Source organism: Cebidichthys violaceus, unplaced genomic scaffold (genome assembly GCF_023349555.1).
Source record: "Cebidichthys violaceus isolate CVI_PGR_0920_01 unplaced genomic scaffold, fCebVio1.0.p SCAF_12, whole genome shotgun sequence".
NCBI lineage: Eukaryota > Metazoa > Chordata > Actinopteri > Perciformes > Stichaeidae > Cebidichthys > Cebidichthys violaceus.
Window position 1 is genome coordinate 7,515,481 of NW_027176285.1, and position 27,839 is coordinate 7,543,319.

At 43.2% G+C, this 27,839-nt stretch overlaps 1 protein-coding gene across 1 annotated transcript; it reads left to right on the plus strand.

Annotated features, from left to right (window-relative positions):
* On the plus strand, nucleotides 1–27,077 carry crb2a (crumbs cell polarity complex component 2a). The gene is made up of 13 exons (XM_068706085.1): nucleotides 1–67; nucleotides 9,352–10,044; nucleotides 11,911–12,106; nucleotides 13,836–13,975; nucleotides 15,061–15,231; nucleotides 15,311–15,424; nucleotides 16,287–17,240; nucleotides 18,460–19,034; nucleotides 20,369–20,534; nucleotides 21,569–22,439; nucleotides 22,628–22,744; nucleotides 24,071–24,197; nucleotides 24,596–27,077. Exons 1-13 carry the CDS (start codon nucleotides 1–3, stop codon nucleotides 24,815–24,817), a joined length of 4,413 nt encoding a protein of 1,470 aa, XP_068562186.1. The 3' UTR covers nucleotides 24,818–27,077.
* Nucleotides 27,078–27,839: the final 762 nt, after the last annotated feature.

Genomic DNA, 27,839 nt, shown 5'->3' on the forward strand with positions numbered 1-27,839 from the left:
ATGGAGTTGGGGAAAGTTCACCTGAATCTAAAGACACTGCTGCTGACGATGATGATGTTCAAATGGGGTGAGTAGTGACAACAGTGTGTGTGTTTTTTCCTGAGTTCAAGGGCAGTTTGAAGTGATCCTTCTGGATGAGCAATTTCTGTAATTGAACGCTGAAGGACTGAAGGAAATCACGCCGTAAATCCCAACAGAGATTCTGTGTGAAGTTGGTGTATAATCCTCTTTCCTGCCAAAGCAACAGGTTGCACGGAAAGAGTTACAACAGGGACGTAAATATCCACCAGAACTACTGCGGCTTGCTACACGCTTGTTGACACAATACATCTTACACTTCATCATTATTTGGTTCGGGGAAGTCCAGAGGATCCTCACTCTCTCAGGCCTCAGGAATGTCACTCTGAGAGGTGCTGCTCTATGGACGGTGCACAAGTGGGGTGTTTGGAGCTCCCACTATATTAGCAGACTCAAATAGATGTTGGGGGGGGGGGGGTGGTCCTTTGTCACTTACAACAATGATGAGAGGTTTGGCTAGTTCCCAGTGCATTTTCACAATACTGAGGAACCTGGAGCATGAGGAGGATAACTATTGTAGTGACGTTTCATCGGCAGTCATCTTCACCAGGTGCTTGACTGGTAGCAGCTGGTGTATAGTTTGATTGTAAAAGCTTCAACGTTTTAACTAGCTCTTTCTATCAGATTTGACACATGACTGGTTCAGAATCGAAGGCTCCTCGGTCATGCACAGTCGAGGGAGAATCTCATTCATATTTGTCTGCACATGAATGGAGGTGCAGAATGAGGTCACACAGTGTGCAGAAAGTTTGTTTGTTTTTTTAAAGCGATGTTCCATCAAGTTTGATTTTTGAATTCCAAAAGGCAGCAAAAAGTCGACTCACATATTACGAGCCGGGACTTTCTGTTCAGAAACAGAGATTTTATTTCAAAGTGGTAAAGAACTTGTCTGTGAAGCAATGATGACGGGAACTCTTGGCACCGTGTCAAAGTGTGGACTCCCTCCATTGAACGTAATGTAGAGAACATAACTCACTAATTGACCCCAAGAATAGACTACTGAAAGAAACCAGCATCACAGCAAAACGCTTTAGGAAATTTACAGATCATTTGCATATTGTGTAAAATGAAAATACATACTTGTCTTTTCAAATTGCAGCTTTTATCTTAAGTGCAATCAAGATTAGAAATGAAAAGCTTATTCACCATCCTCTGATTTAGTTCTATGTAATTTCATTGAGCATTATGTGTGTTATATTTATATGGTTAAACTAACTAGAGTCATTTTTGACCCCAATATCAAACAAGTGAAATGAACCCTTATTCAAACTTCAACACTTTTTTAACATGAATTGTCTTCCAGTACAAAAGTAGACAGAAACATCAATCTCAGTATGGCCTCCTGTCAAAATAAAGGTTGAATATTCAGAGTTAGAGTCTGTCTCCTTCACAACGACAGAGTGACCTAACCCCACACAGGTTCATCATTCAGGCTGATCTTGCAGGGAAGTTTTTTTAAAATATTGAAACATTCATTCTTTTATCACATCCATGTACACAGGAGATGGGGAATGGACCTCTGAAGACACCTTATACATTGGACACATGATCTGATGTTGAACTATGTGATGATGATATTTAACAACGTCCATAATGAGGTCCAGTCCTGGAACACAGTTGTTATCTCTGTCGAGTATAAGCCTGGGGGTTATGTCGGGCGTTATGTCGTGTATATGTGTGTGTGTGTGTGTGTGTGTGTGTGTGTGTGTGTGTGTGTGTGTGTGTGTGTGTGTGTGTGTGTGTGTGTGAGTGCGTCTGTCTGTCTGTCTGGTCTCACATACTATTGGACCCATCGGCTTAATATTTTGTGGTGCTCGTTTATGACTGAATGCTCGAGGACCCCTCGTAGCTGCTTATAATCACTTTCATCCCGTCACTGACTGCTGACTCCTCACTCCTCTAACCGTCCGTTAGGGGCAGCGAGTGATTAACAAGTGTTTCAGTAGCAAAAGACATTTCCAACTATCGGTCAGACTAAAAACAAGTCTGACCTAGCCTGTTGCAGGCCACAACTTGGCCTTTGTTGTGGCTCAAAATCTGACATCCGTAGAAAAGTTTGGGCTGCAGGTTAATTCCATACCCGATATGTTCTGATCCACTAAATGAATAAATCCCTGTTTATTCGCCAACTCTTCATTGTTTGGGGAGGGGAGAGGGAGACACACTAGATGGACATCTGCACTCTAGTGTACTACTCGAGTTAGTACAGCAAAGTGCGAGCTCTGCTTCCTGTCCCTTCATGCTTTCATTTACAGAAAAGTAAACTAGATTAACTGCTAATCTGTCTCAAAGGTAAAACAGATTATCACAATTTAAGGGAAGACACCATTGAGCGTGACGGACAGAATGCTCTGTTTGTGCTACGTAGTATGCTGAGCTGTGGACCTCAACAGAACACGACAGCTTTTTAAGAACTGTTTTGGATTATTCTCACCTTAAATGGACAGTTGATGGCAGAGAGGCAGACAGGAAACGAGAGGGAGAGGATATGGCATGAGTCCTAAACACTAAAGAACGAGCGCTCCAGGCATTACCTGGAGCTGTCAGGTGAATGAGACATCACGTCTGATACTGTAGGTACAGGTGTCTGAACAGTCAGGGTCAACCTTGTGTGTGTGTGTTCTGTGGATTACCATGAATGATGTACAGGTGGTAACCTTGTATGTGACTCCACTGTGTTTGTGTGTCTGGGTTTAATTTAAGGCGAGACACTACAGGCATAAAATGTCATTTTTTATGCTCTGGCACTGGAGATTTTGAGCTATTTTGCTTGCATTAGACGTCTTTTTTCAGACTAGTGGAAAGAAAACATGTTTATTTTACTACTTTGTCTATTTGCTTCTGTAGATTTCTCCCAAATTCACTAAAGGTTACCATTACATAATGCCTCTTTTGCATATTTAAACATAACATTTCAGAAAACTTGCAAAGCAAAAAGTATTGGTCTTAATTAGTGCTGGGCAACGATTAAAATTTTTTAATCCAGTTTCCTATAGAGTAACAACCGTTCACACAACAGTTATTGGGACTGTCCCATCCCATTAGTTCAAAGAAAGTTGTATATAATTAATGTCTATTGCAATGTGTAATATTAAAGCAATAGCTCAACACTATGTGAGTAAGATATGAAGATCCTTGTGTTAAGTACAGAGTTGGAGTCAGGAAGTGATTAGCTTAGCTCAAGAAGACTTGAGTATCAGAGCAATCATTTAACAAGTTGGAGATTAAAACTTGCTGGCCATGCTCACGATGTTCCTTAAATATTTCTACATCAGTTGCATTATATGAACTCTGTTCTGAGCAAAAGTATTTTTTGTTTTATCAATAAATATGAACTAGATTGTGAAATAAATTGTTCAAGACTGAGAAATATTATTGTGTTATTCCACTGCTGCAAATTCATGAGGGTTCGAGTATGGAACGCTGCTGAGACATAAGGTCAGAGTGACAGAAGAAGAGCACGTGACAGACAATATGGTGACAGAGAGGTTGGAGCTTGAGGCTGTAATCTGTGCAGGTATCCTGCCACCCGGAGATTAGAGGAGCAAGGGGATTGACCCAAAGAGACCAGAGGGATTACAACATGGAAAGGCTCTGGAGGTCAGGGAGGCCATCAAACCTGCTATGGTGAAAGAGAGGGAGAGAAGGTAGGATGAAGATTAGAAGTGGGGGGTGGGGGTGGATTAGGAGAAGGTGGTGGAGACGAGGATCAGAAAAGAGGGAAAAGGTGTGCACAATGAAAACCAAAGCAGTGAGACACAACTCAGAATTAGAATATAACGTGACAAACAAGATCACACATCTCTTTTATTTGCAGTGAAACATGAACTCTGTGAGAGTCAGGGGTCAGGGGTCTTTTACCATCTGATTGCGGCGATTCAGTTTAAACAGATTTTGATCTAAAACATTGCTGTAATGCTGGTATGACTGTATTCTAACTTAGGGAGTTGAATTGAATCTAGTTTTATTGCATCATTAGGCTTAAATGAGCAACACAGTATTATGGTAAACCAGAACAGATATTAGCAGGAACATACCAGGGAACACAGCAGGGAACACATCAGAGAACACAGCAGAGGACACAGCAGGGAACACAGCAGGGAACACATCAGAGAACACAGCAGAGGACACAGCAGGGAACACATCAGAGAACACAGCAGAGGACACAGCAGGGAACACATCAGAGAACACAGCAGAGGACACAGCAGATTACATACCAGGGAACACAGCAGGGAACATACCAGAGAACATACCAGGGAACACACCAGGGAACATACCAGAGAACATACCAGGGAACACACCAGGGAACACAGCAGGGAACATACCAGAGAACATACCAGGGAACACAGCAGGGAACATACCAGGGAACATACCAGGGAACACAGCAGGGAACACAGCAGGGAACATACCAGGGAACACAGCAGGGAACACAGCAGGGAACATACCAGGGAACATACCAGGGAACATACCAGGGAACATAGCAGGGAACATACCAGGAAACATACCAGGGAACATACCAGGAAACATACCAGGGAACACAGCAGGTAACATACCAGGGAACATACCTGGGAACACAACAGGGAACATACCAGGGAACATACCTGGGAACACAGCAGGGAACATACCAGAGAACATACCAGGGAACACAGCAGGGAACATACCAGGGAATACACCTGGGAACACACCAGGGAATACACCTGGGAACACACCAGGGAACACAGCAGGAAGCATAGCAGAGCAGACAAACCAACACAGAGACAGGGGAGCACAGGGTTTAAATACACTGGGGAGGTGTAGGTGATTAGACACAGGAGGATTCAATCATGGCAGACAATTACAAAGGTGGGAAAACATACAAATGCAGAAAGTGATGTTAACATGGGACACAAGCATGAGGCAGGAAAATTCAAAATAAAACAGGAAACAAACTAAACCAAAACCAAGACTGTGACAAACTTGTCCAGTTCCCTGCCAATCTGTTTCTAGAGATTACACAACCCTGACCATACCCTTGCCTTTAGTGGCCTAACCGAATTTTGACCATAGTTTATATCCATATCTATAACCATAATGTTTCCCTAACCATTACGGTTTGTTACATACTTCCCCCCCACAGGTATTGCTGAAAGTGAGAATTTTAAATATATAGTCTTGGGTTTAATAACAATGGTTAAAACATATTGTTTAAACAGTGAATTGTATGATCAGGGGTAAAAGCATCTTCGCTGGGAAAAAAAAGGAGTGGATCAGGAATTGATCCTCGAGGCGCACCACCACATAAGACACCATGAGCTGACAGTGAAACACAATGATCAGGGTCTGCTTATGGACATCAATGAAATCAAGCATTTGGATCTCTAGATTTGCACATTCACATTGTGAACCTATCCAGATATAAACTGGGGAGTAAAGTGTTCAGTTATTATTCTAAAAGTCAACCGTGATTTCTGGTTTCTCACAGGACATGAGCAGTGGTTTCCTGGGTGAAAACCCATCCACCCATCTACGTCTCTTTATACCACATCACCAGTCCTTGGCTCACAATTTCATTGATTACATATTGATTGATTGCGTGGGTTATATATATGAACTATAGCGCGTTACTTTTTGTAGGTGTTGCTACGAACAGTGCATGAGAACAGCCTGGTGCTGAATGTAGCATTGAAACCAAGCAGAGGCCTCACAGAGGCAGGACTTCTTGAGATTAGTTGCATTTGAATGCATTTAATTGAAGAAAGGGACGAAACAATTAAATAAATAGATTAATTAGTTTATGGTTGAAATAAAGGCCTGAAAACATTCATCCCTTCACAACACACGAATGGACAGTGTTTCCTCAACCAGTGTTTGACCCAACAGCACTTTTGTTAAGTTTCTTATCAAGCAAGCAAAGGATCACCTCCTCAATCAATTAACATGTTTATCCTGGTCTCCTTCTCACATCAGAGCCTAATCTCAAAACGCTCCACAGCCACCTGGGACTCCTCTAGTCCGCCCAGCGGCTAACACGCTCCTGCGGCCCCCTGTAATCTGTAACGCTCAAACACAGTTAGCGTCCACAGTTCAGACTGAGGGGAAGGTGCACCTCCACAGCAATTAGAAATGACACCAACCTGCTGCTTCGGAAGGGCGATGCTGGGACACGTCGTAAAGCCTGAGACCTGCTGCCGAAGAGCTTTCTAAATATATTGAACATGATCCATCATCGGGTTATGGACAAATGTTGGTTATTTACTTATATGTGACACACTTACATCTGTATGTTATATTTCAAACTATAATCATTTTTATATTTGCTGCTTGTAGTAACAGTTGAGTAGTCACTATTTGAGCTCTTTTAACAGGTGCTTTCGTGCCATAGTCTGTCCAATCTGCTTTTGTCATAATCCGTACAGAATGGAGCTGTGGATTATGGATATTACAAACTAAACCGATGGCTGAGCTGCATGCTCATCCATCGGCGGAGCAGACACTGCTTTTAACTTTTATTTATTTATTGTTCTCGTCATAACGAGAAATCTCTCATCGGGTGACTATTCCTCAATATAACGAGGTCATCAGCCAGGGCAGCATCAGACATGTACTCATTTGACTCTCACAAACAATTAATAACGTGAATGGAACTGACTCTTCTTGGTCTTAATTACCAAGTAATAGTCGTTATGAGGGGAGTTTAAAGGCATGACGCTGTAATTATGTGTTTATAATCTCTTCCATCACGTTCTGAACTCCTCTGTCTGAACACAGTGAGAGAAAAAAATACATTAAATGTAAATAATCAGATTTTATCTCTATGTTGTTCCTGTAAAATTTGTAACAAATAATATGACTTTCTCACCACTGGTTTATCTCATTAAATATTCCATCTCTCTCTCTCTCTCTCTCTCTCTCTCTCTCTGCCCCCCTTCCTCACCGCCATAACTCCCTTCACTGTTAATATCTTCCACTTCAGTGAGATTTTGGAAACAGGACACTGATCAAAGTGTTGGGGGCTGGGAGGGTGGGAGTCGTGGATGGGGGGGGTTGAGATTGTCCTAATAAAAGGAATGTGGACTAATTCCCCAGAGACCTCGTGGTGTTGGCCGCTGAAGGGAGACAGCGTATGTATTGTAACTGCTCACTTTAGCTGCTGTTCACATCCACTTTGTGAGCTGACGAGTGTATGAGTGGCTATTCATAGAGGATAATGCACAATTCTAGCTGACAAAGGGAACTTTTATTCAAACTTGTTCCTGTATGCGTCCTTGTGAAACAAACAACACATAAATCAGAGATCTTTGGGTACCATGTTTGCTAAAACTAACAGGTCAGAATTTATCTCACTATCTATTTTCAATTGCTGTGAAAACCTTAAAAAATGTATTTGTTTAAGTTTCTCACCAAAAGTTCCATTTTAAAAGATAACATTAACACATCATGATAACGTTATAATTAACCTTTGACCAAAGCTAATTTTTATAAAATAAAGAGCGCATAATCTGCCCAAAATCTGTGTGTGTGTGGTAACCCCCCCCCCCCCCCCCCCCCCCCAAAAAAAAATGGGGCAGTAGTTTTTCCGTAATCCTGCCGAGAAACAAACCAAACACCCTCCATAGTGAGGCAGCAGCAGCGAAGCAGACACTGGGACACGTGTGGGGTGGCTTGTCTGTACATATATGTTCAGGATTTAACACGTCTGCATCTGAACTCCGGTGCCAAGAAAAGAAGTGAGAGCAGATTAGAGGTAACGTCCCAATGAATAAGTGTAACAGGTTTAAAGGGTAACCTGTTTCAGTCACACTTGGTCGTTTCAGGTCGTGCACTTGTTTGTTGCTGCTAAATGGAGACACGTATTTAATGAGCGGGTTCCTGCCATCCCACCCTACTGTCCCAGCAGCACACTGGTCTTCATGTGACTGAGCCGACATCGTGCTTTTTATTGATTTTATTGAAGTATAATCGTTTGGTAACACCTTCTGTAATGCACATGTCTAAAATGCATTTCAAACATAATTATAATGCTTTATTATTTGCTTATAGCACTGTGTTATTGTAGTTATAGGCACTCTTAAATATTCATAATGCTTTACAACAACAATCACATTATAAAGCATATAAAGCAAGGACTTATAAGATATACCAATATACTTTATTGTTGCTGGCCATTTCTTCTTGCATGAATGATAGTGTATAATATTATTATAATTATAATATTTTTTAATCACTGTCAAAATGCATTATGAAGTGATTACAAGTTACTATAAGTTTAGTTAATTATAAAAATATCAATAAATCTATACAAGAACAACACACTGAACGTGACATTTATTTCCACTTTACTAATCAGCATTTATAAAATTCTTTATAATGTTTTATGGATATTGTTATAAAGCATTATGAATATGTACGAGGGCTTATTAAAGCCCTCTGAAGCAAATTTGTGATTTTAGGCTATACAAAAATAAATGTAATTGAATTATTACTATAATAATACAGTGCTATAAACAGATTACATCACATTGTGAGTATGTTTATAATGTAATATAGACATGGCCGTCATAGAGTGTTACCAATAATGTAACTGGGATCCAGTTCCCAGCACCAACAGGATCGTGTTTAAACCTTCGATCTTTGTGGTTTCATTGATGTGGTTCTTTCTTTTTCACTTATATTGCTCTTTAGCTTCATGTGTTCATCTTTCACTCTTACATTATATGTGCTTTGATATGTCTGGTTTGTATGTTGTTTTTTAATAGAACCAATTGCCCCTCTGGGTCAAATAAAGGTCTTTGACTTTGACTTTAAAAGTTTATTTTGAATAGGCCGTATGCATATAACGAGCGGGAATTGCCACGTGTTGCTGGACATTCATAGGAAAACGCAGGAAACTTGAGGAGGAACTTTTTGTAGGACATCGTACTCACCGCTGTACGACGACACGCTGCTTAGTTTGAAGATCCAGCGTTGGTATTTGACAAGTTGGGAGTGAGAAGGTGTTGGAAGTAGCAGCTGTGGGAAATGTTGGCAGTGACTAAACACATTCAGCTCTGATGCAGCTGTAGAAGAGTGATCAGTATATGAGAGTGGATTATGAACAGTAATGATGGATGCATGCATTGGTTGTGACACTCTTGCACATGTGTGGGCAAGTGGAGTCCTGACTCTGCCAGGAACAATGACAACTTCTGATTTACCTCGGGACTCCTTTAGGAAACACTGCTCTGTAATACACACATATTGTTCTTAACGTGCATTAAGTAGTCCTCAGCATAACATTCCATTTGTTTTTTTTAGGAATCCTCTGCACAGCCACTTCGGACAAATGTCTGTCTGCACCCTGCCAGAATGGAGCTACCTGCGTGGACAACATGGACGATTACGCCTGCATCTGTTCCCGAGAGGGAGTCCTACACATGGGCAAAAACTGCGACAAGCTCTATAACGCCTGCTCCTTTGCACCGTGTGAGGACTGCACCAGCACCGCTGGCACCACGGAGTACCACTGCATCTGCCCGGACGGTCTAACGGGGGACAACTGCACGGAGGAGGTGGACGAGTGTCAGAGCAACCCGTGCTCCGAACCCCGCTCCCTGTGCGTGGACCAGCCGAACGGATACTTCTGCAGGTGTCCCGCTGGGTACGGGGGATTGGGCTGCGGGACGCACGTGACCGACTGCGTTGACGAACCCTGCAGTAACAACGGGACCTGCGTGTTACGACCGGAGGGCTTCGAATGCCTCTGTGTGCCGGGGTTCGAAGGGAAGGCCTGCGAGGAGGACGTGAACGAGTGCTCGTCAGAGCCCTGTCAGAACGGGGCCATCTGCATGGACGGAGTGGCCGAGTTCCACTGCTTCTGCGTGCCCGGTTTTCAGGGTTACACTTGCGAGATCGACATCAACGAGTGTGCCTCGCGGCCCTGTGAGAACAACGCCACCTGCATCAATGAGAAGGACCACTATGAGTGCGAGTGCCTGGAGGGCTTTGCAGGTACATCCAAATGTACACACACACACACACACACACACACACACACACACACACACACACACACACACACACACACACACACAAACACACACACACACACACATATTTGGGAGATGCCCTTTCACATTCCAAACATACAGTTATCAGTCAACCGTTGCTGTTTGCATTTGTAATTAACTTTGCCACAATTTGGGGGCTTTGGCGTATGTAAACAGGAAGTAGAATGTTGCAGTGAAGGCAGTCCCCTTTCGGTTGGTATACCTTCGGTACAACACATCAGTATAGGGGAACACGTCCTCACGAGATCACCGCGAAGAACACCTGTCAGGGGCGATGTCAACAGTCTCTTCTCTTCAGTCACTTGTTTGCCATTGACCTCGTTTAATCTGACTACAGCAAAACCCTTGACTTAACTCTCCAACAGGAGGTGAGCTGCTTGTTTAGTTAGTTAAAGGGGAACTTCTGTTCTCCCAAGCCGCTCCACGAAAGTATATCACCATCTGATCAGGCAGGTCGCATCAAAAGGGCGAAGTGTGGACACACATATGCGGACGCAGCTGAGTTCTGATCTGGCACATCCAATCACAATAGTTGCATTGAGAGGACAAGCGTAACTACGGCCAGAAGGCCTCTACACAACAGGGGCGTGATGAATAAACAACACAAAATACTTCTCAATATTACATGTCTAGGGCTTTTATTGTGAAAGGTAAGAACAGAAGGAGTGGATCTGGTCTGAAAGGAGCAATAAAGTTGACTGTCTTGGTTTGGACCATTGAGCATCCGTGTTGTTGTATAATATAGTGTACATTTTGAATATGCACATTCTGCCTTCATTTTGGATGCGAAAGCGACGCTTTTTATGGCGCTGTGTGAAAGTATTCATAGCAAAAACAACAGTTCTAAATAAACATATTGAGTGCAAATCAGCAACTCGGAAAAAAATAAAAAAACGACGCCCCCGGAGTGTAAAGGCCTTAAGAGTGGGAGGGATGCGATGTCAGTAGGGGCCCACAGCTCAGTTTTTGCCCTTCGGCCCCATAACAGGTTATTCCAGCCCATGCTCCATAGTCTGAGTCTAATGCTTGCTTTCTAATACATTTTGAAGGTTCGGTCAATGATCAATAATACTGCTCCTAGTCTCCAACAAACCGTGTTGCAGGTATTAAAAAGTAAAGGGATTTGGTGAAACACAGTAAAATAACTCCATATTGCCTCAGCCTCCTGCTTGTGTGTTTGGGGCTGTGAGTGTAGATGTGTCATCATTAATCATCTCCTCAATGAACACGTCTTTGAGCCGAGACAGGGACTTTCTGCTCGCTGACAGCGTTTTATTTGTCTTTCTACTCCGTGTTCCTCGCCACCATTTGTTGTTTCCAAAGTGTTTCGTTTTGTTCCCGATAAACCAGGCATGGGGAGTATTTTAAGTGTGCCGTGAGATGCTGTTAGTCAGACGTCTTATCTGCGGCTCGGATAACCTCTCCGTGCAGAGTGAGAAGAAACACTCCCGTCTTGCTTTTTCTTGCGCTCCCCTCTTTTCTCCACGAGCCTGCTCTGTGTCAGAGGAGCTCCGTGTTATCTGCGAGCGGTCGGCTTGGATCGGCACCGCTGCATTCCGCTGTCACGCTATCACTTTGTTTGGAGAATGTAAAGACGGGCTTTGTATCACCGCTGGTATCTGGAGGCCAGAATAGACAGACAGATACAGACATTGATGATATGGACAAAAGAAATGTGACCGATCATTTGACTCTAAACCACAGCTTCATTCCATCGTCATCATCATCATCATCATCATCATCATCATCATCATCATCATCATCATGTCTCTTTCTAATTACACGTTGACCCCCCCCCCTCCACCAGGAGTCAACTGTGAAACCGAGATCGATGAGTGCGAGTCCGGCCCCTGCCACAATGGGGCCACCTGCCGCGACCTGATCGCCGCATACTCCTGTGAGTGTCCGCCCGGGTTCGACGGCGTCGACTGCGAGGTCGACGTGGACGAGTGCGCCAGTGAGCCCTGCCGGAACGGAGCCGTCTGTCACGACATGGTGAACAGGTGAGAGCTGAATGCGCTGTGCAGTGATAGACTTGTGCAGGGTTGGGGGGGGATGTCAATGTGCAGCTTCATCAGATGTTCCCCCCTGTTAGTGTTGTTGTACCAAACCTCAGTTTGTGCCTCTTATTTATTACCATTATCACAGAGATAAACATTCGTTTTTCTGACAAATAAATACCCAAATCTTTGAAAATACAATATATATAACAGCAATTACCAATGAAAGTTCTGAAGGTTTTTCCTGCTAACATTGTCTTAAAGGATTAGTGTGTAGGGGGATTTATTTATATAAAGGGAAAATTAAGTTTTCATTAGTGTATTATGACCTGAAACTTAAGAATTGTTGTGTTTTTGCTATCTTGCTGACCATGTTTCTACTGAAGCCCCGAACAGACAAACCAAACACCCTCTGCTTTAACTTGAGGGCCACCGTAGTTCTCCGACACGCTTGGAGAGGGAGGTGTGAGCGTAGGGATATTCAGTTGGATGCAATCTGAAACCTCACCACTAGATGCAACTAAATCCTACACACATGCTCCTTTTAAGTCCTTTAGACACTCGGTATATGAATATACTGTTTGTATCAAAATGGTCGAGGACACCAGGGCGGGTTAGGTTAGCAGATGAGAAAAGTTACATTACTTTGAATCATGTGGAATTTGGGCGTTAGTAGTTATTTTTAGTGTCACTACCAGGCGGCAACCTCCAGGTCTGAAATGTGGAATGTCATGTCTTAAAACCTGCATTCTCTCTAGTGTCCATCAGGGGGCGACTCCTCTGGTTGTATAGAAGTCTATGAGAAAATGACTCTCTTGATTTATTACCTCAGTAAACATTGTAAACATGAGTTTATGGTCTCAATCTCTAGTTTCAAGTCTTCTTCAATACAGCATGATGTTCATTTAGTAAAGTATGGTCCATTTAGAGTCAAACAGACCATAAAGCAGGGGATGCTTCCTTTTGATTGACAGGATGCCACCACGCCATTGTCTGGTCTGGGAGTTATCTGTGTTTTCGTCTTTAAACTTTAACCCTTTCACAATATGTTTTCAGTTCATGAAAATGTAACTATAACATTTTTGTCGACTAAAGTTGTACTTAGCTCCGCCCCCCTTGTGTCACTTCTGATTACAAATAAACAAGATAGCGATAACTCAAGGCTTTAAAGCTATAGTCTACATACCACCTTTTATATACACTTTACGCTCACTACAAACTATGTTTTTAAAGGTCTGGTCTCCAGGGATGAATGAGTTAATGAATGGACCTGTACAGCTCAGAGCCTCCGTGTGTCATGACTATTAACATTTCTTTTTGGGGCTGCTGGATGGGAGGAGGGGCCTTTGAAGTGACTCTGCCAAGAGGCCCTTGATCTCATAATCCACCTATCCCACCAAAACATACCGGAAATGTCTCTGTTCTGGTGTGAATGTCCACACATAAGTCCTTAATGACATTGTGAACCTTCAGGCTGCTCACATCTGATTGCTTTGAAAGGCTCATTTGTTTTACACCTGCCATTTAAGGTCACAACTCAATACTGCTGTAATCTCAAGACAAAAAGCTGTTTTCTTTTGATCGTGAATGAGTTATCTCAAAGTGCATCTTTTTTTTTTACGGTTTTTCATCTCTCACTTAAATGTATGTCATGTGGGGTTCCTGTTCAGGTGTTGCTCATTGTCTGAATTTTATTTCCTGCTGTTTAAAAACTAATTTGCGTCTCTTGCAGCTATGAATGTGACTGCAGCGATACAGGATTCCAGGGTGACTACTGCGAAGTGGACATCCCCGAGTGTGCCTCTGATCCCTGTCAGCATGGTGCCTCATGTTTAGAGGGAGTCAACGAATACACTTGCCTCTGCTGGCCAGGTACCGAACTACATGCTGTACATCAGACGCTCCTGTACCGACACAAGGACACGCAACGATTGCGAACAATACACTGAACCACAATACACTGGCTTCCCACTAAGACAAACTACTGCACGGTCCATTATATTTAGAGGGAAATGTATTTTCTTCAGGATTACGTTTGTTTTTGACGCTTAACAAATATGTTTTTTAATCAGTCTACAGTTGGGGTGGATGGGTCAAAAAAACACAGGACTTTCACACAGGATTGCGCTGTCATTGTCCCATTCATAATTTATTTCAGTGACTTAAATGCCACTAAATCCTACACACTGGACTGGATTATTATTTTATATTTCAATTTAGTTTTATTTCAATTTACAACCTTAACCATGTGTTAACAACTGCAAAGTCTTGAGGTGCTTGTGCAAAGTCCACAAAGTGATCCACCATCTGTATTACTTAAAGACACGAGTATCTCCCAATGTTTCAAAACCAATTCAATTAAATTTATTTTATTTTTGTATAGCCCAAAATCACACATTTGCCTCAGAGGACATTACAATCTGTACACATTCGACATCCTCTGTCCCAGGACCCTCACATCAGAACAGGAAAAACTCCCCCAAAAAACCCTTTAACAGGGAGAAAAGAGGAAAACCAAACCCAAATAAAACTGGATTAAACTCAGCAGGTGTTTGCTTTCATGAACTCGAGCTCTCAAGAGCCTCTCTTTGGACAAAGTCAGAGGAACCATGAATGTTGGAGAAAATTCCATTGCAATAGTAGTTAATGAAATATTTTAGACCATATGACCTTGCCAATATGCTAGCATGTCTAAAAACTAAAATAGCATAATGTTAGCTATGTATAATAAGAGTTATTAATTCAGTCATAAAAGCGTTAAGATTCTTAGTTTTGAATTAAGATTTAAAAAATGTCAGAAATCAATAAACAGAGATGAAAGAACGCTACTTTTGTGATATCGTTAATATGCTTCTCCAATGTAAGTGAGGTTTGAAGGTTAATTTGGGTTCCAGGTAATGCGTCCAAACTCGGTGAGTTCAGTGTGAATAAAACTTTCTCTGCTTTGTTTTCTCTAGGTTACGAAGGCCCAAACTGCGAGATCGATATAGACGAGTGTGCCGAGCAGCCCTGTGAGAACAGCGGGGAATGTTTTGAGCGTTCGGATCCGTCTCACTGGGAGCTCGACTGGGAGCTCAGCTTTGTGGATGCGGCAGGATATATCTGCCAGTGTCAACCGGGGTTTGCAGGTCTGTAAAACTAAAGAAACCAATCAGCCATATCAACAATTTTATTGTTTGATTCGTCATCATTTCTTTTGTATTGCAGGAGAGAACTGCTCCGTCAACATTGACGAGTGTGAGTCTGAACCCTGCCAGAATGGAGGCACTTGTGAGGATAAGGTCAACGGCTACACCTGTACATGCTCTGTAGGATTTCTTGGTGAGTCTCGGACTTTGTAATAAATGGACACAATCTCCTGTTGAATTATAGAATACTAAATATAGGCTTTGTATCTGTTTGTTTGTTGTCTCAACATAAAAGAACATTTAACATTTTCTGCTATTTTTAAATGATCTAAACTGGATGTTACACTAGAACAGGCCCAGAAAACAGAAATGAAGCGATCAAAATAGTATATATATCTTTAACCAACTAACAGCAATAGTGAACCAATGATGGCAAACTCAACAAATCAAACCACAGTCACAATTACTGGATGGCCCGAACCAACACCTGAGCTACAAACCATTTTATTATGCCTCCTCACCAATGATAGCCTTGGGTTATCCGGGGGAACGAGATATCTCCGAAACGCCTCGAGCAAATTTCTTCAATTTGCTGCTTATTCCAGTTTGTCCTTTATCTAACCAGGAAGGTCTACTCTAGATACATGATGCTTACCATGTAATCGCAATGTCCTCAGTTCAAGTTCAGTCAGGTACTTTTTGTTGCATCTAATCCCCATTCACCGCCCCTCATTTTCTGTCACGTAACTTCTGTCCCCAATCAACGGTCACAGAAAAAGAATGAAAGGTATACTCACTACAGCAAAACATGTGTTTCATCCGCTGCTGAAAATAGTCCCCAACAAAAGCAATACTGTCTCCAGTTTGAGTGACGTTTCATAAAAACTACAGTGACCAGCTGTTTTAAGAAATTATTACATCTTTGGAGTCGAGGGGCTTGGATGTGAGAGCCACAAACAGGGTTGATCGGCATTATCCTTCCCCTTTCTTTGCGGTGCAGCTCTGGTAGTAGTCTGCCACCACCATGTCTAACCCTCAGTGTCGTCTCCCTCTAGGTGAGCTGTGTGAGGTGAACATTGACGAGTGTGAGAGCCAGCCCTGCCAGAACGGCGGCTGGTGTGAGGACGGCAGGGCCTCCTACACTTGCCACTGTCCCGAGGCGGAGCCCGGTGAACTCCCCTGGGGAGACGATCACTGCGACGTGGAACTCTACGGCTGTGTGGACCACGAATGCCAGAACGGAGCCACCTGCCAACCGTGGCTGGAGGGTGGAGAACAGGGTCACACGTGCCTCTGCCCTTACGGCTTCTATGATGAGCAGTGCTCTACGAGGACGACGTTCTCCTTCTCCACTCCTGGATTCATTCACATCCAGGTTGTGCTAGAAGAAAGGACCCGGAGGGAGGTAGAGCACCGTGTTCACCGTGGTTTTGGGGTGCAGCTGCGCTTCCGAACAACTCTGCCTGACATGTTGCTCTTCTACAGAGGGGATGCGGACAATCACCTCATCTTGGAGATCGTGAATGGCGGTCTTCGCGCAAAAGCCTTTTCTGAGGAGTCTGAACTGGATGTAACATTTCCTGGTTTTGTCAGCGATGGAGAGTGGCGGGACGCTCACGTGTTTGTAGATAAGGAAGGCCTGGTTCTGATTCTGAAAGGCCAGGGCTGCGACAGGGACGGATGCAGAGTTACAGATGGCGGTGCTGATGAACCACCCTTCCAGCCCTCTAAAGCCTTCACTCACATGTATGTAGGCGGAGCACCAGAGGAGCTTTTAGAGTTCTCTGCAAGCGGTGCAAGCTTCATTGGATGTATGGAAGACCTGATGATCGACTCTAAACCTATCCTACCGCAAACCCTTCCAAAGGACCAAGGCCATGAGCTGGGATGCAGTAAGACAGATTGGTGTAAGCCTGACCCCTGCCATGGGCATGGGCGCTGTGTGGACCTGTGGACCAGCTATCAGTGTGACTGCTACCGTCCCTTCCATAGTGAGAACTGCTCTGAAGGTGAGCTTATACTTATATATAGTATTATTGTTTTGTTACTAATGGATTGAAGCAGGAGCATTGTAATGTTGTAGTTAGTCAAGGTAGAGCAAAGTCTATTTAGTTATTACACTGCTTGGTAGTTAAATTTGCATCATATTTTATAAAGTGATGATCTATATACTGTTTGTCAGATCTTAGAGCCAATGCACACTCATAGTCCACCCCAATGTTTCCTTACACAATAGTTTGTGTGATATTTCTTCGTGTGTTTTCCTACAAATGTCCAACTGGAGCGATCAGCGCGCCTATGCAAGCCCCTGAAGTTTTTAGGCAACAAAAGTACTTGGTTTAGGGAGAGGCCGTCGTTTGGGTTGAAAGAACTTCGGAAGTGGTACAAGTACATACATTCTGACTCCTGGTTTCACACGGGAGGAAAGTCTAGTGTTTGTAGACCCATCCATTTCCCCAAACTTCCCTCCTAAGCAGCCTTCGTCACTCTTTATACTCCGTCACCTGTCCTGGCTCACGATCACATGGTTTACATATTAATTACAGTGCATGAGAACAGCCTGTCCACCCACACAGGCGCTTTCACTTCCTGGGTGTTGCCTAATTTGATGTCTTCTCAGAACTAACATTGATTAACGTTAATCTAATGACATTGTTAAGATGGAAAAATAACAACTTTAACTGACTTTCAAAGATGATTCCGGGTGAGAAGGTGAAAAACTGTCACCACAGTGATTAAGGTTCAATCCCAAGCAATGGAGCTTCAGATTTTGGTCTGGCTCTCCATCAAACATAAATGGCTGTTGTTTGTAGATGGAAAGCCAGGGAAAATGTATGTTTTACTTAACTATCATTCTATTTTATTTGACAGAAAACCCTTGTGGCTGCAACTTGCAGAGAATCCCTACTTTGATGATCGGTTACTTTGGTTTTTAGTTATTTTTATGACTTGACAATGACACTTTGTGAGCAATGAAAGCTCCTGTTTGCTCATCACCTGACCCAAAAACGAGCGCAAGATGCAGTTAACTGCACCATGGTTTACTACAGTGAAAAATGATTATTATTACATTATTTTGCATTTGATGGCCACCTGGAGAAAAAGTGTTGTGTTCCATAGGTTTGAGGGAACAGCTTGCGCTGCTATGTGAACTTATACATTCCAGGGGCAATATGTTGTAGTCCTATTTTTTGTAATTAAGACAAACTTTCAATTCTCTCCTGTCAGAGTTCCCTTCGTGGACATACAGCCATGAGGACACAGTGAGCTTCAGTGTCTACGATGTAGGCAGGAGCCACGAGAGCAACTTCAGTGTGTCCTTCTTCCTGAGGTCCTTGAAGCCAGACGGGCTGCTGTTCCAGCTGAGGAGACCCATAGAGGAAGAGGGCGGAGATGTCTACTTCTCCATCTACCTGGGGATGGGGAGGGTTTTTGTCAGCTCGCTGCCTAACAGTGCCCCACTAACAGCTCCCATATTTGTGACCACCGGTGAGAAACAACTTCTACAAGTGGAGGTCCACCACAGACAGGTGATCTTTGAGCATGCAGGCCTTCGCTACGGGATAGGAGAGATCCCTGAGGTGAATGTCAACAGTGGGGATCAGGCTTATGTAGGGGGACTCCCGGGAGACTGGGACTCCGACGTGTGGGGGGGGCATTACAAAGGCTGCCTGCAGGACCTTCGCTTAGACTCGGCGCATCTAGATGTGGATGCTTGGAACAGCTCGGACGAGGAGGGAGTGTATCTACCAAGTGATGCTGAAAATGTAAAGAAGGCCTGCATCAGCGACAATACTTGCAAGGTAGGACATAGTCCCTGAAAGTGTTCTGTTCCTTACAGTAGTACTGTAACAATAACTACTTGGGGCCAGCTTTGCTGGTAGTTATTAGGACCAACATATCAGTTTAAAGAACAAGATAGTCATTGCAACATGCTTTACTTTACTTCAGTTCTGCTTCCTATTATGATACAGAACTAAATTACGTTCCCATATGTTTCTAGGGAAGGATGCTTTCTTACGGAAGTAGGGAGTATGGGTGGGTCAAACAAACACAGGACTTTCACCCAGGAGACCGCTGTTTGTGTGAAGCCAAAAGTCAACGTTGACTGAGCTTAATTTATACATGTATCTTAAATATTGTAACAAAAGTACTTACTGTAAGCCAAACAATGCTGTTTGTTTCAATTAGCAAGAAATTAGTTGTGTTGCCTGTATAACCAAATCATTTTGAAGCGTTTTTCTTTTGTTTGAAGTTATGTTAACCTTGTTTTGAAAACTGCGACCGTAATACGGGAGAAAATACTTTTCGCTCAAAAGGTAAATGAGAATGTTGTTTTCTTGTATGGGAACATACGTTTTTAAGAGACTGGGTTGGATTATGAGACCTGCTGTAAAAAAAAATATGCTAATATATCACGCAGATATCACTAATAACTTGCTCTGCACTTTTTTCTAATTGAAAGGGAGGGCTCCTAAGATAATATTAATCATTTCTGGAGAGGGTCTAGCTTTGTTATCGGAGAAGATACAGAATTGAGCTCCTGTCCTCACCCTAAGTGTCCTACAGTACCTTATATTGGGCTGAAATTAGAAGCAGCCTAGCAGTTGTAAAGTTGAGTCAAAGATATCAAGATTTTCTGACAGCGATGATTACTCTCACTGAGCCTCAAAGAATAACTGAAGCCTGAACCAGCTGGTGGCAAAATGGCTGTAAAGCCCCCATCACTGGCAGTTACACTCAAATAAAATCTGATATGGACTCAATTGATTCAAATCAGAAATGCTGGATATACATAATGGCTGTGCTCTACACCTGTTTGAATATAAGTGCATGATGCTACTGTAGTCAACTGGTAGCCACACCAGCTGATGTGAAAGTGAAGCAGCAGATGTCAATCAACTAATGCTAACATGCTAACGTGCTAAGTGCTGGAATTGACTTAACATTATGCTCCATATCAAACCTGCACCTCCTCCCAAATAAGACGTCTTACACCATAGTGTCAAAGCATAGGTTACCTATGTACCTATATGTCTGTCATAACATCCAATCAGTTTCAACCCTGCTCTGAAGATGATTTGCTGTCTGATCTCCTTGTGTCTTGTATATTAAATCACAATGTCTCCCTCTCCAGATGAAGCCTTGTCTAAACGGAGGAGAATGCACCGTCACGTTCAACGATTTCTTGTGTTCGTGTCCGGCGGAATACACCGGAAAGACCTGCGAAACACGCGTGTGGTGTGTTAGCGATCCTTGTTTCAATGGCGGCCACTGTGTGGACCTTCCTGATGGATATGAATGTAAGAACATCCCAATCACACTAGTGCCCTTATGTATACAGTACATTCCATCCAATTAATTGTCTTGACTCTGACTTTGAAGTGCTTTTTCTGATCTAATTATTACAGATTTTTTCTTATTTTTAATTTATAAGCAGCATGCAAATATTAAGTATTAGCAGTAATAATGTATAAGGAGTGCATTGGACATACTGTATGCTTTAGGGTTGAATGTTGTCCTGTGATTTTCAAATGATTACTTCCAAGGAATATACAGTATATTAATACAACTGGGATTTGTCATTCTACATTTAGTTACATTTTAAACACGGATCTGCAAATAATGAATAGTAAAATTATTTGAGATATTTCATTTTTACTAATCCTTTCATATGTTTTAGATTAAGTGGTGGTATCTCTTAGTAGATCAATTCCTCTTAAAAGTACACAATGCCAACCATCTGGTTCTTCTTACCAGTTTCAGTTTCTGTAGTTCACTGCATCCCACACAAAGTCAGTCACAAAAATAACTTGTATTTGTTCAGCTAAATGTCATCGAGGGTTCCCAAAACATCTTTCCTCTTGTGCAAAATCTGATCTGCTCCTTATCAAAGCATTTCCTAACAACTTCTCTAAAGAAGAAGTCCTAAATTGTCAGAGCAAAAATGTGTCGTTTGTTCCTTCTCTGAGATGCCCTGAGATGATTTTTTGGTTGCAATATAAAACTTTGGAGAAAGCGTCTTTGTCGGGTAAAACCAAACTCCTCGGGTTCAGATACACAAACACCTTGATGGAAATCCAAACTCCTTGAAGGTGTATTTCGCATGTGAAGGGATTCCATTTTGGCGAACATTCTTGGTAAATGTGAGAACGTTTCTGTTGTTGACCAGTTCATTTGGTACCAGATCGGTACTCTTGGTCGGCAGATGCCCTGAGTCGAGGTACTGTATCGCCACTGGGAGAGAAAAAGTTGTTTAAGTTAAATGACTATTTGTTCTTCACTGAACAAATGCAAATTAATTACATTAAAACACGTTCTCCACATTGACCTTTAGGTGTGAACAACGCCACGTTTGAGAACAACCCTGTGCACTACAGCGCTGGAGGCTCCCTGGCTGAACCCGTCTCTAGCATATACGTGGAGCTGCGGACCCGTTCAGAGAACGCTGTGATCCTGAGGGCCTCCTGGGGCTCTGACCTGCTGATGGTGGGTCTGCTGGACTCGTCGGTCCGGGTCGAGATCCACATTGGCAACAGCGTCGAGGCGCTGGCCTTCACGGGAGTTCGCCGGGTGGCTGACGGGGGCTGGCACCGCGTGAACATCTCGATGGTCGACAAGGAGCGCAAAGCCTCTCCCTGGGTCATCACTGTGGACGGAATCATGGACGCCAGCAGCGTGCCAGAGCGCGCAGGAAGCGTTCGCTTTCTCAACAACAAAGGGGCTACGTTGGCCATCGCGGAGAGCTTCACCGGCTGCTTGGGGGCGGTGAGGGTCGGCGGAGTCTACCTTCCTTTTGTGGGTGACTATAAAGCCCCGCAGCCGTCTCAGTTCCACCTAGCTGGAAAACCAAAGATCCATTTGGGTTGCACCAGTGCCGCTGTTTGTGACTCAGATCCTTGTGTGAATGGAGCCACTTGTGAAGACCTCTTTAACAAACTCGGCTGCGTCTGTGACTCGGGTTGGGAGGGAGAGCTGTGCGAGACGGACACCGATGACTGTGCATCTCAGCCCTGCGTCCACGGGAGCTGTAAGGACTACTTGGCTGGTTTCGAGTGCCGTTGCCACCCCGGATATGCCGGCGCGCTCTGTGACGAGGACCTGGACGAGTGTGAGCATCACGCCTGTGAACATGGAGGCACCTGTCACGACGGACACAACATGTACACCTGTACGTGCCCCAAGGGCTACAGCGGCCCTCGCTGCCAGTGAGTACTCCCAACTGTTTATTGGTTCGAACAGGAAGTGGTATAATATTAATAATAATAACTTTATTCATATAGCACTTTTAAAAATGGGATTGGGCCTATATATTTTGGGGCCAGACCCGGACGTGCTTTAAAAGTGAAATTTAATTTACTGTCATTGAAGCAAAGTTACTCACCTTTTCCTACAGGTGGAACTATCCTCCAATACAGTGTGGTGAAGACGTCCGGTGTGAAAATGATGGAGTCTGCGATGATGGGCTGTGGGGAGCAAACTGTACATGTGTGCCTGGTTTTACAGGCAGCAGGTGAGCTCACTTTTCATAGATCTTACTCTTATTTTATTCAGTTCAAACGAATAATTTTTTTTACCTGCAGTGGTAACTAACTGATGTCTCAGTACAAAACATATTCATGAATCACATTTTCTGGTTCAGAAACGTCGACAATCAGAAACATACAGTGTCAAATTATGGTGACGGCGGTGCAATACAGTGAAGTTACTGGAATTCTGTTTGTATGTTTTAAATGTGGGTTAAAGAGCTTTTCACAGAAGACATTTTGACTTTGTGTAATTAGTAACCACTCATGTGGGCCAGCATCAGCGCACAAGTATAAGCTCTCTCTGGTCATTCATTCAGTCTACAATGGTATAAGAGTAATATTTTAAGATCATTGAAAACCGTCTTCTTCCTTTGTACTTTTCCACTCAAGGCTGTGACTGTCAGGAACATACATGTCACCTATGTCTAGTGGAAAGAAAACATCCAAAATACACATTTCACGTTTTTATTTTACTACTTTGTCTATTTGCGTCTGTAGATTACTCCTAAATTCATCAAAAGTTGCCATAAGAAAATGCCTCATTTGCATATTTAAACATAACATTTCAGAAAACAGAAAATACAGTAATCAGCTGACATTTCATGATGATGTCAATTAGTTACATTTGTACCTTATTTACCTGTGGTGTCTTTTAAAATGTATGGAATATCATAATCCATCTCCTTAAGGGACGTTTTCTCTCAATGAGTTTCTTTCTCAGACTCTCATCTCCACTTCAGCAGCTCTTACATTCACCAAACTTTCATTCCTCCCTATGTTCTGAAGGTTTCTCCGGAGTGGTTTGTTCACATTTCATTCATAGCTTGATTTATACAACATTTTATTCCTAAAAACATGGCAGAAATGGATCTTTTTATGGCTGTTGACAGTATTTTCCGATTTATTGGTTGATTTAAAGATACATCCAGTAAAATCCTTTGACTCAAATATGTCAACAAAATGAAGCAAGAAATTTGAACCTGGCTTCATCCAATATAAAGATTTCTTTATATTTATATATTATATATCACCATGAAGTCTAATGGTGATATATATTAGTGATTTCTTCCCCCTATTCCTCCCTTTATTTACCCAAATGATATAATTATAGCAAGACACGCTGCTGTTGAACATTTCTTTGAGCGGCACAAAATAAATTCCATTCACCTCCATTGTACAATGTGTTTGTCTGTACTAAAGACTTGAGTAGCAAACTCTTGACTTCTCCCATAAATATCTTTAGAAATGTCCAGAGTGGGCGTCTTTATGTCCTCTTCCAGATGTGCCCTCATGTGTTCTCCGTCTTGCAGGTGTGAATCGGAGATTGACGAGTGTGAGTCAAACCCCTGTCGAAACGGCGGCTCCTGTTTGGATCGATTCAACATGTTTGTGTGTGAATGCCCTCCCGGCTACAGCGGCCCAACCTGTGACACTAACGTATGTTTGTTACACTCTTCTTCTTTGGTTTTAAACAACCCGTTCTCACACACAGCTCGGCAAATACCGCCGCTTGGTCAGCGCCCCTCGGCGTCTGATAGCGATGCTCCCTTTGGCGTCTGTATGAGCCGCACCGGGCTTTCAGCTAACTCCAATGTAAACCCATCCGCGTCATTACTTGAAGCTTTTGTTGCGTAGTTAGTAGTTTATTTTGAAAAGACACTGTATGCATGTACATTTATTTTGAAAAGACACCACTCTGACACGTCCAAAAATTGAGTGTTTCTTTTCCCCTGATTACAACATTATAAAAGCGTAGTTTATTTGCATCTATGAATTTTATTTAGTGGCTGTGCATCTTTCCACTTCCAACCTCTGCCCCTCTGTGCCTTTCTCAGAAACAAGCCCACAAACAAGTCATCCCCTGGCTTGTGGTGGCCATCCCGCTGCTCTGCCTCTGCGTGTTGACCCTGATCATCGGCTTGACCTTCGTGGCGCTCACGGCGAGGAAGAAGCGCCAGTCGGAGGGCGCGTACAGCCCCAGTGCCCAGGAGGTGGCCGGCGCTCGGCTGGAGATGGACAGCATGCTCAAAGTCCCACCGGAGGAAAGACTCATCTGACGCAAAAGGCTGAGAAATGAAGGGTGTGGGGGGGGGTCCGAGAGCCACGGGCAGGTTGCTCAGGACTCGCTGTGAAACACACGCTGGGCTGAACTCTGTGTTGTGGAACACAGCCCCCTCCTGGTGGTGACCAGGTACTGAACTATCAGCTGCTGCTCTGCGTGCCCCAACAGCCCCAAGTCCTTGTATTGTATACCACCATAGAAATAGAACATATTTTATTTCTTCGCTCTACACACTGTAGTTTGTCCACAGCAGGGCCTTAGTAGTCCTAACTAGTGCATAGAGGACAGTTTAAGAGCTCTACAAGCACACACACCGTCAGAAATGTCTTCTGGCGTTTCCAGAGTCAAAGGCTCACCTGTGGTGCTGCCGGAGACCGGGTTGCATTCTCACAAACGCGTTGTGATTAGACGTTAGGGGCCCCGCTGTCAGCAGCATCCAGACCAGTCAAGCCAATACGCAGGTCTGTGAGGCTGCAGGTCCTCTATTGGCCACTAGATGCTGGCTGGAAGACAAACCAAACAAAGTGATTGGAAAAAAGCCCAGACCGTTCTAAAAGAACAAAGAAAGACAACTTGTTTGTCCAGTTTTACTTGTAATGTGGGTCTTAGTGGTGACCACTGCGTGGTTCTTGTCTGAGCTTCGACCCAGAGCTCTTTTGATTCATCATTATTTTGTAGCGTCGTCTTCTTCTGCAGTGGATCGATGCCACCAGCTGTCTCCACGAAGCCCTGATATTCATGTGACCCACCTCCGCTAAACTTAGGGTCTTCACGTCCAACAAACAAGATTGCATAGTTTTTTCACAAGGTATGAAGGTAGGATTGATTACATCAAGCTTTACTACAGACTGCACCAGAATGGAGGACTGGGCGAGTTTCATTAGCCTCGAAACTCAAGACGCACAAAAATGGCGTTCACAGGTTTTCTCAGCGGTGAAACTGTCTCTTCTCAATGCCAGAATACCAGCGGCGGCACATCTTTTGCTCAACGTTCAATTTAGTTGAATTTTGTTTCTGCAAAAAGCTGCCGCTTGACGCCGGCGGTCTGGCTCTGCACAATTTTACACTCGTGCATTTGGTGTGAAAAGCAAGACGAGGCTCCGGGCTCTTTCTGGTCCTGCTTACTGAAAAAAAATTACAGCCGGTGGTGAATCCAAAACGTCAAACAACTAATTAAATCCTCATTATAAGGTACTGTGTTACGGCACTGCAACAATCTGGTGAGTTCTGTCGCAAAAACTCACCCAAGAGCACCAGAAAGATGTACGGCCCGTGGAACGAGCTCATGAGAAGATACCACGCCTGCTTATCTTCACTAAAACCTTACAATTCAAAAACACGTTTCTAGCATCAACAGCGTCAAGCTTTAAATTGTAACATTTTAGCAGAGACGCGTTTGGGAAGCAGCGTACCACTGGATAGACGAGATCTGGATTATACTGCACGAGTTGTGTGAGTATGTGAATGGATCTTTTGATATGGTTTTGCTGTTTTAAACGCTGCCCCCCTTTACTTTTCTGTTTTTTGATTCTGCGTTGACCTTAGGAGACGTGAGGGATTTATTTTATTTTTTTCAAGAATTCAGCACAGGGTGAGTTATTGATGTGCAAAACGTTATTTTGGAGGTAAAGTATTCCTTTAACTGGAAAACTGAGGAGCAGAATGGGAAAATGGGAATCCATATGAAAACTAACTTTATTTGATATTTTAAGAGCTTTTGTTTGTTCTGTGAATGATCTCATGGTTCCAGTTTACTTCACAATGAGAAGACTTTTTTTACTCAAAGCTCTTCCTCTTTGTGTCAAGCCTGTACAGTTTGTATATTTATCTGTTTATTCTCCGCGTTAACTTCTGTTGGATTTCGGGTTTCACTGTTAGCGCCTCGCATGCACAAAGGAGTGTCTGTTCGTGTTGTTCTTGACCTCTTCAGAGGCAGCGTTGGTCCACAATCAATGCAGGATCTATTAAACCCGGGTTTGATGAAGTCGGGTTCTCAGAACCTAAACCGAGTTTTTAGGATACAAGGTTGAAATATTGCACCAAAATAAGTGATGAAAGGAATAAAGAAGTACTAAAACATGGAACGTTCTGCAGCACACTGTAATGTGATGTAAAGTAGTAGTTTTTTTTAAACAAACATGTCATTGTTTAGTAAAGATGTAGATGTTGGTTGCACATTGTGACACTGATTTCTTAATTTTCTTTTTTTTTGATGTACAAAATCCAGAATGTTCACGATGTATCATAAACATGCAATAAATGGGTTCCGTAAGTGTCTGTTTGGAGTCTTTCCCAGCATGCATTAGGCACGAGGGCAGGTTGCCAGTCTATCACACGAAGCATTGAAAGAGTTGAGAAAGTTGCTCTGTAACCACGTGTTTCTAAAGGGGATGACAGCGAACTAGAAGAACATGTGCCACTCAGCCAGGTGGTCTCAACCTGGAGCAGACGCTCCGGTTCAGTGAGCCCTGACTTTTCTATGGATGTCAATTTGATTTGGTTTAAAGCTTGAAGCTCCTACCAGCAGATTGCTAGTGCTAGCTGCTAACGCTACCTGGCCCTGCTCTTCCCCAGCTCCACCCTCTCGTCCAAATACGGTCACTTTTGATTCAAACAAAAAACAAGATGTGGGGGGTTTAGAACAAATAACATTAAGAAACCCAGACAAAGAAAGAGCAGTGTTGTGGACTGTGAATATTAAATGTTTCCAAGTTCAAATAATATGGAATCATTGGGCGGGGACATATCAAATGTCCCGGGAATATGAAGGGGTGGACTTAGTCATCATTGGCAAAAAGTAGCAAAGTGTACATGAGGACAATAGAGTCAGATTGTCAAGAGGACATGCAAGACAAAATATTTACTTATTTTTAAGTAAGTGCAATAGGAGACAAGTCTTTAATCAGTCTTAGAACAAATAGTGTCATCTGTGTGCGCACGCACGCACGCACGCACACACACACACACACACACACACACACACACACACACACACACACACACACACACACACACAC

Coding starts and splice junctions, on each gene's coding strand:
- crb2a (XM_068706085.1), top strand. CDS start 1: ATGGAGTTGGGGAAAGTTCACCTGAATCTAAAGACACTGCTGCTGACG. Junction 12,107..13,835: donor TGTCACGACATGGTGAACAG/GTGAGAGCTGAA, acceptor CGTCTCTTGCAG/CTATGAATGTGACTGCAGCG. Junction 22,745..24,070: donor CCTGGTTTTACAGGCAGCAG/GTGAGCTCACTT, acceptor TCCGTCTTGCAG/GTGTGAATCGGAGATTGACG.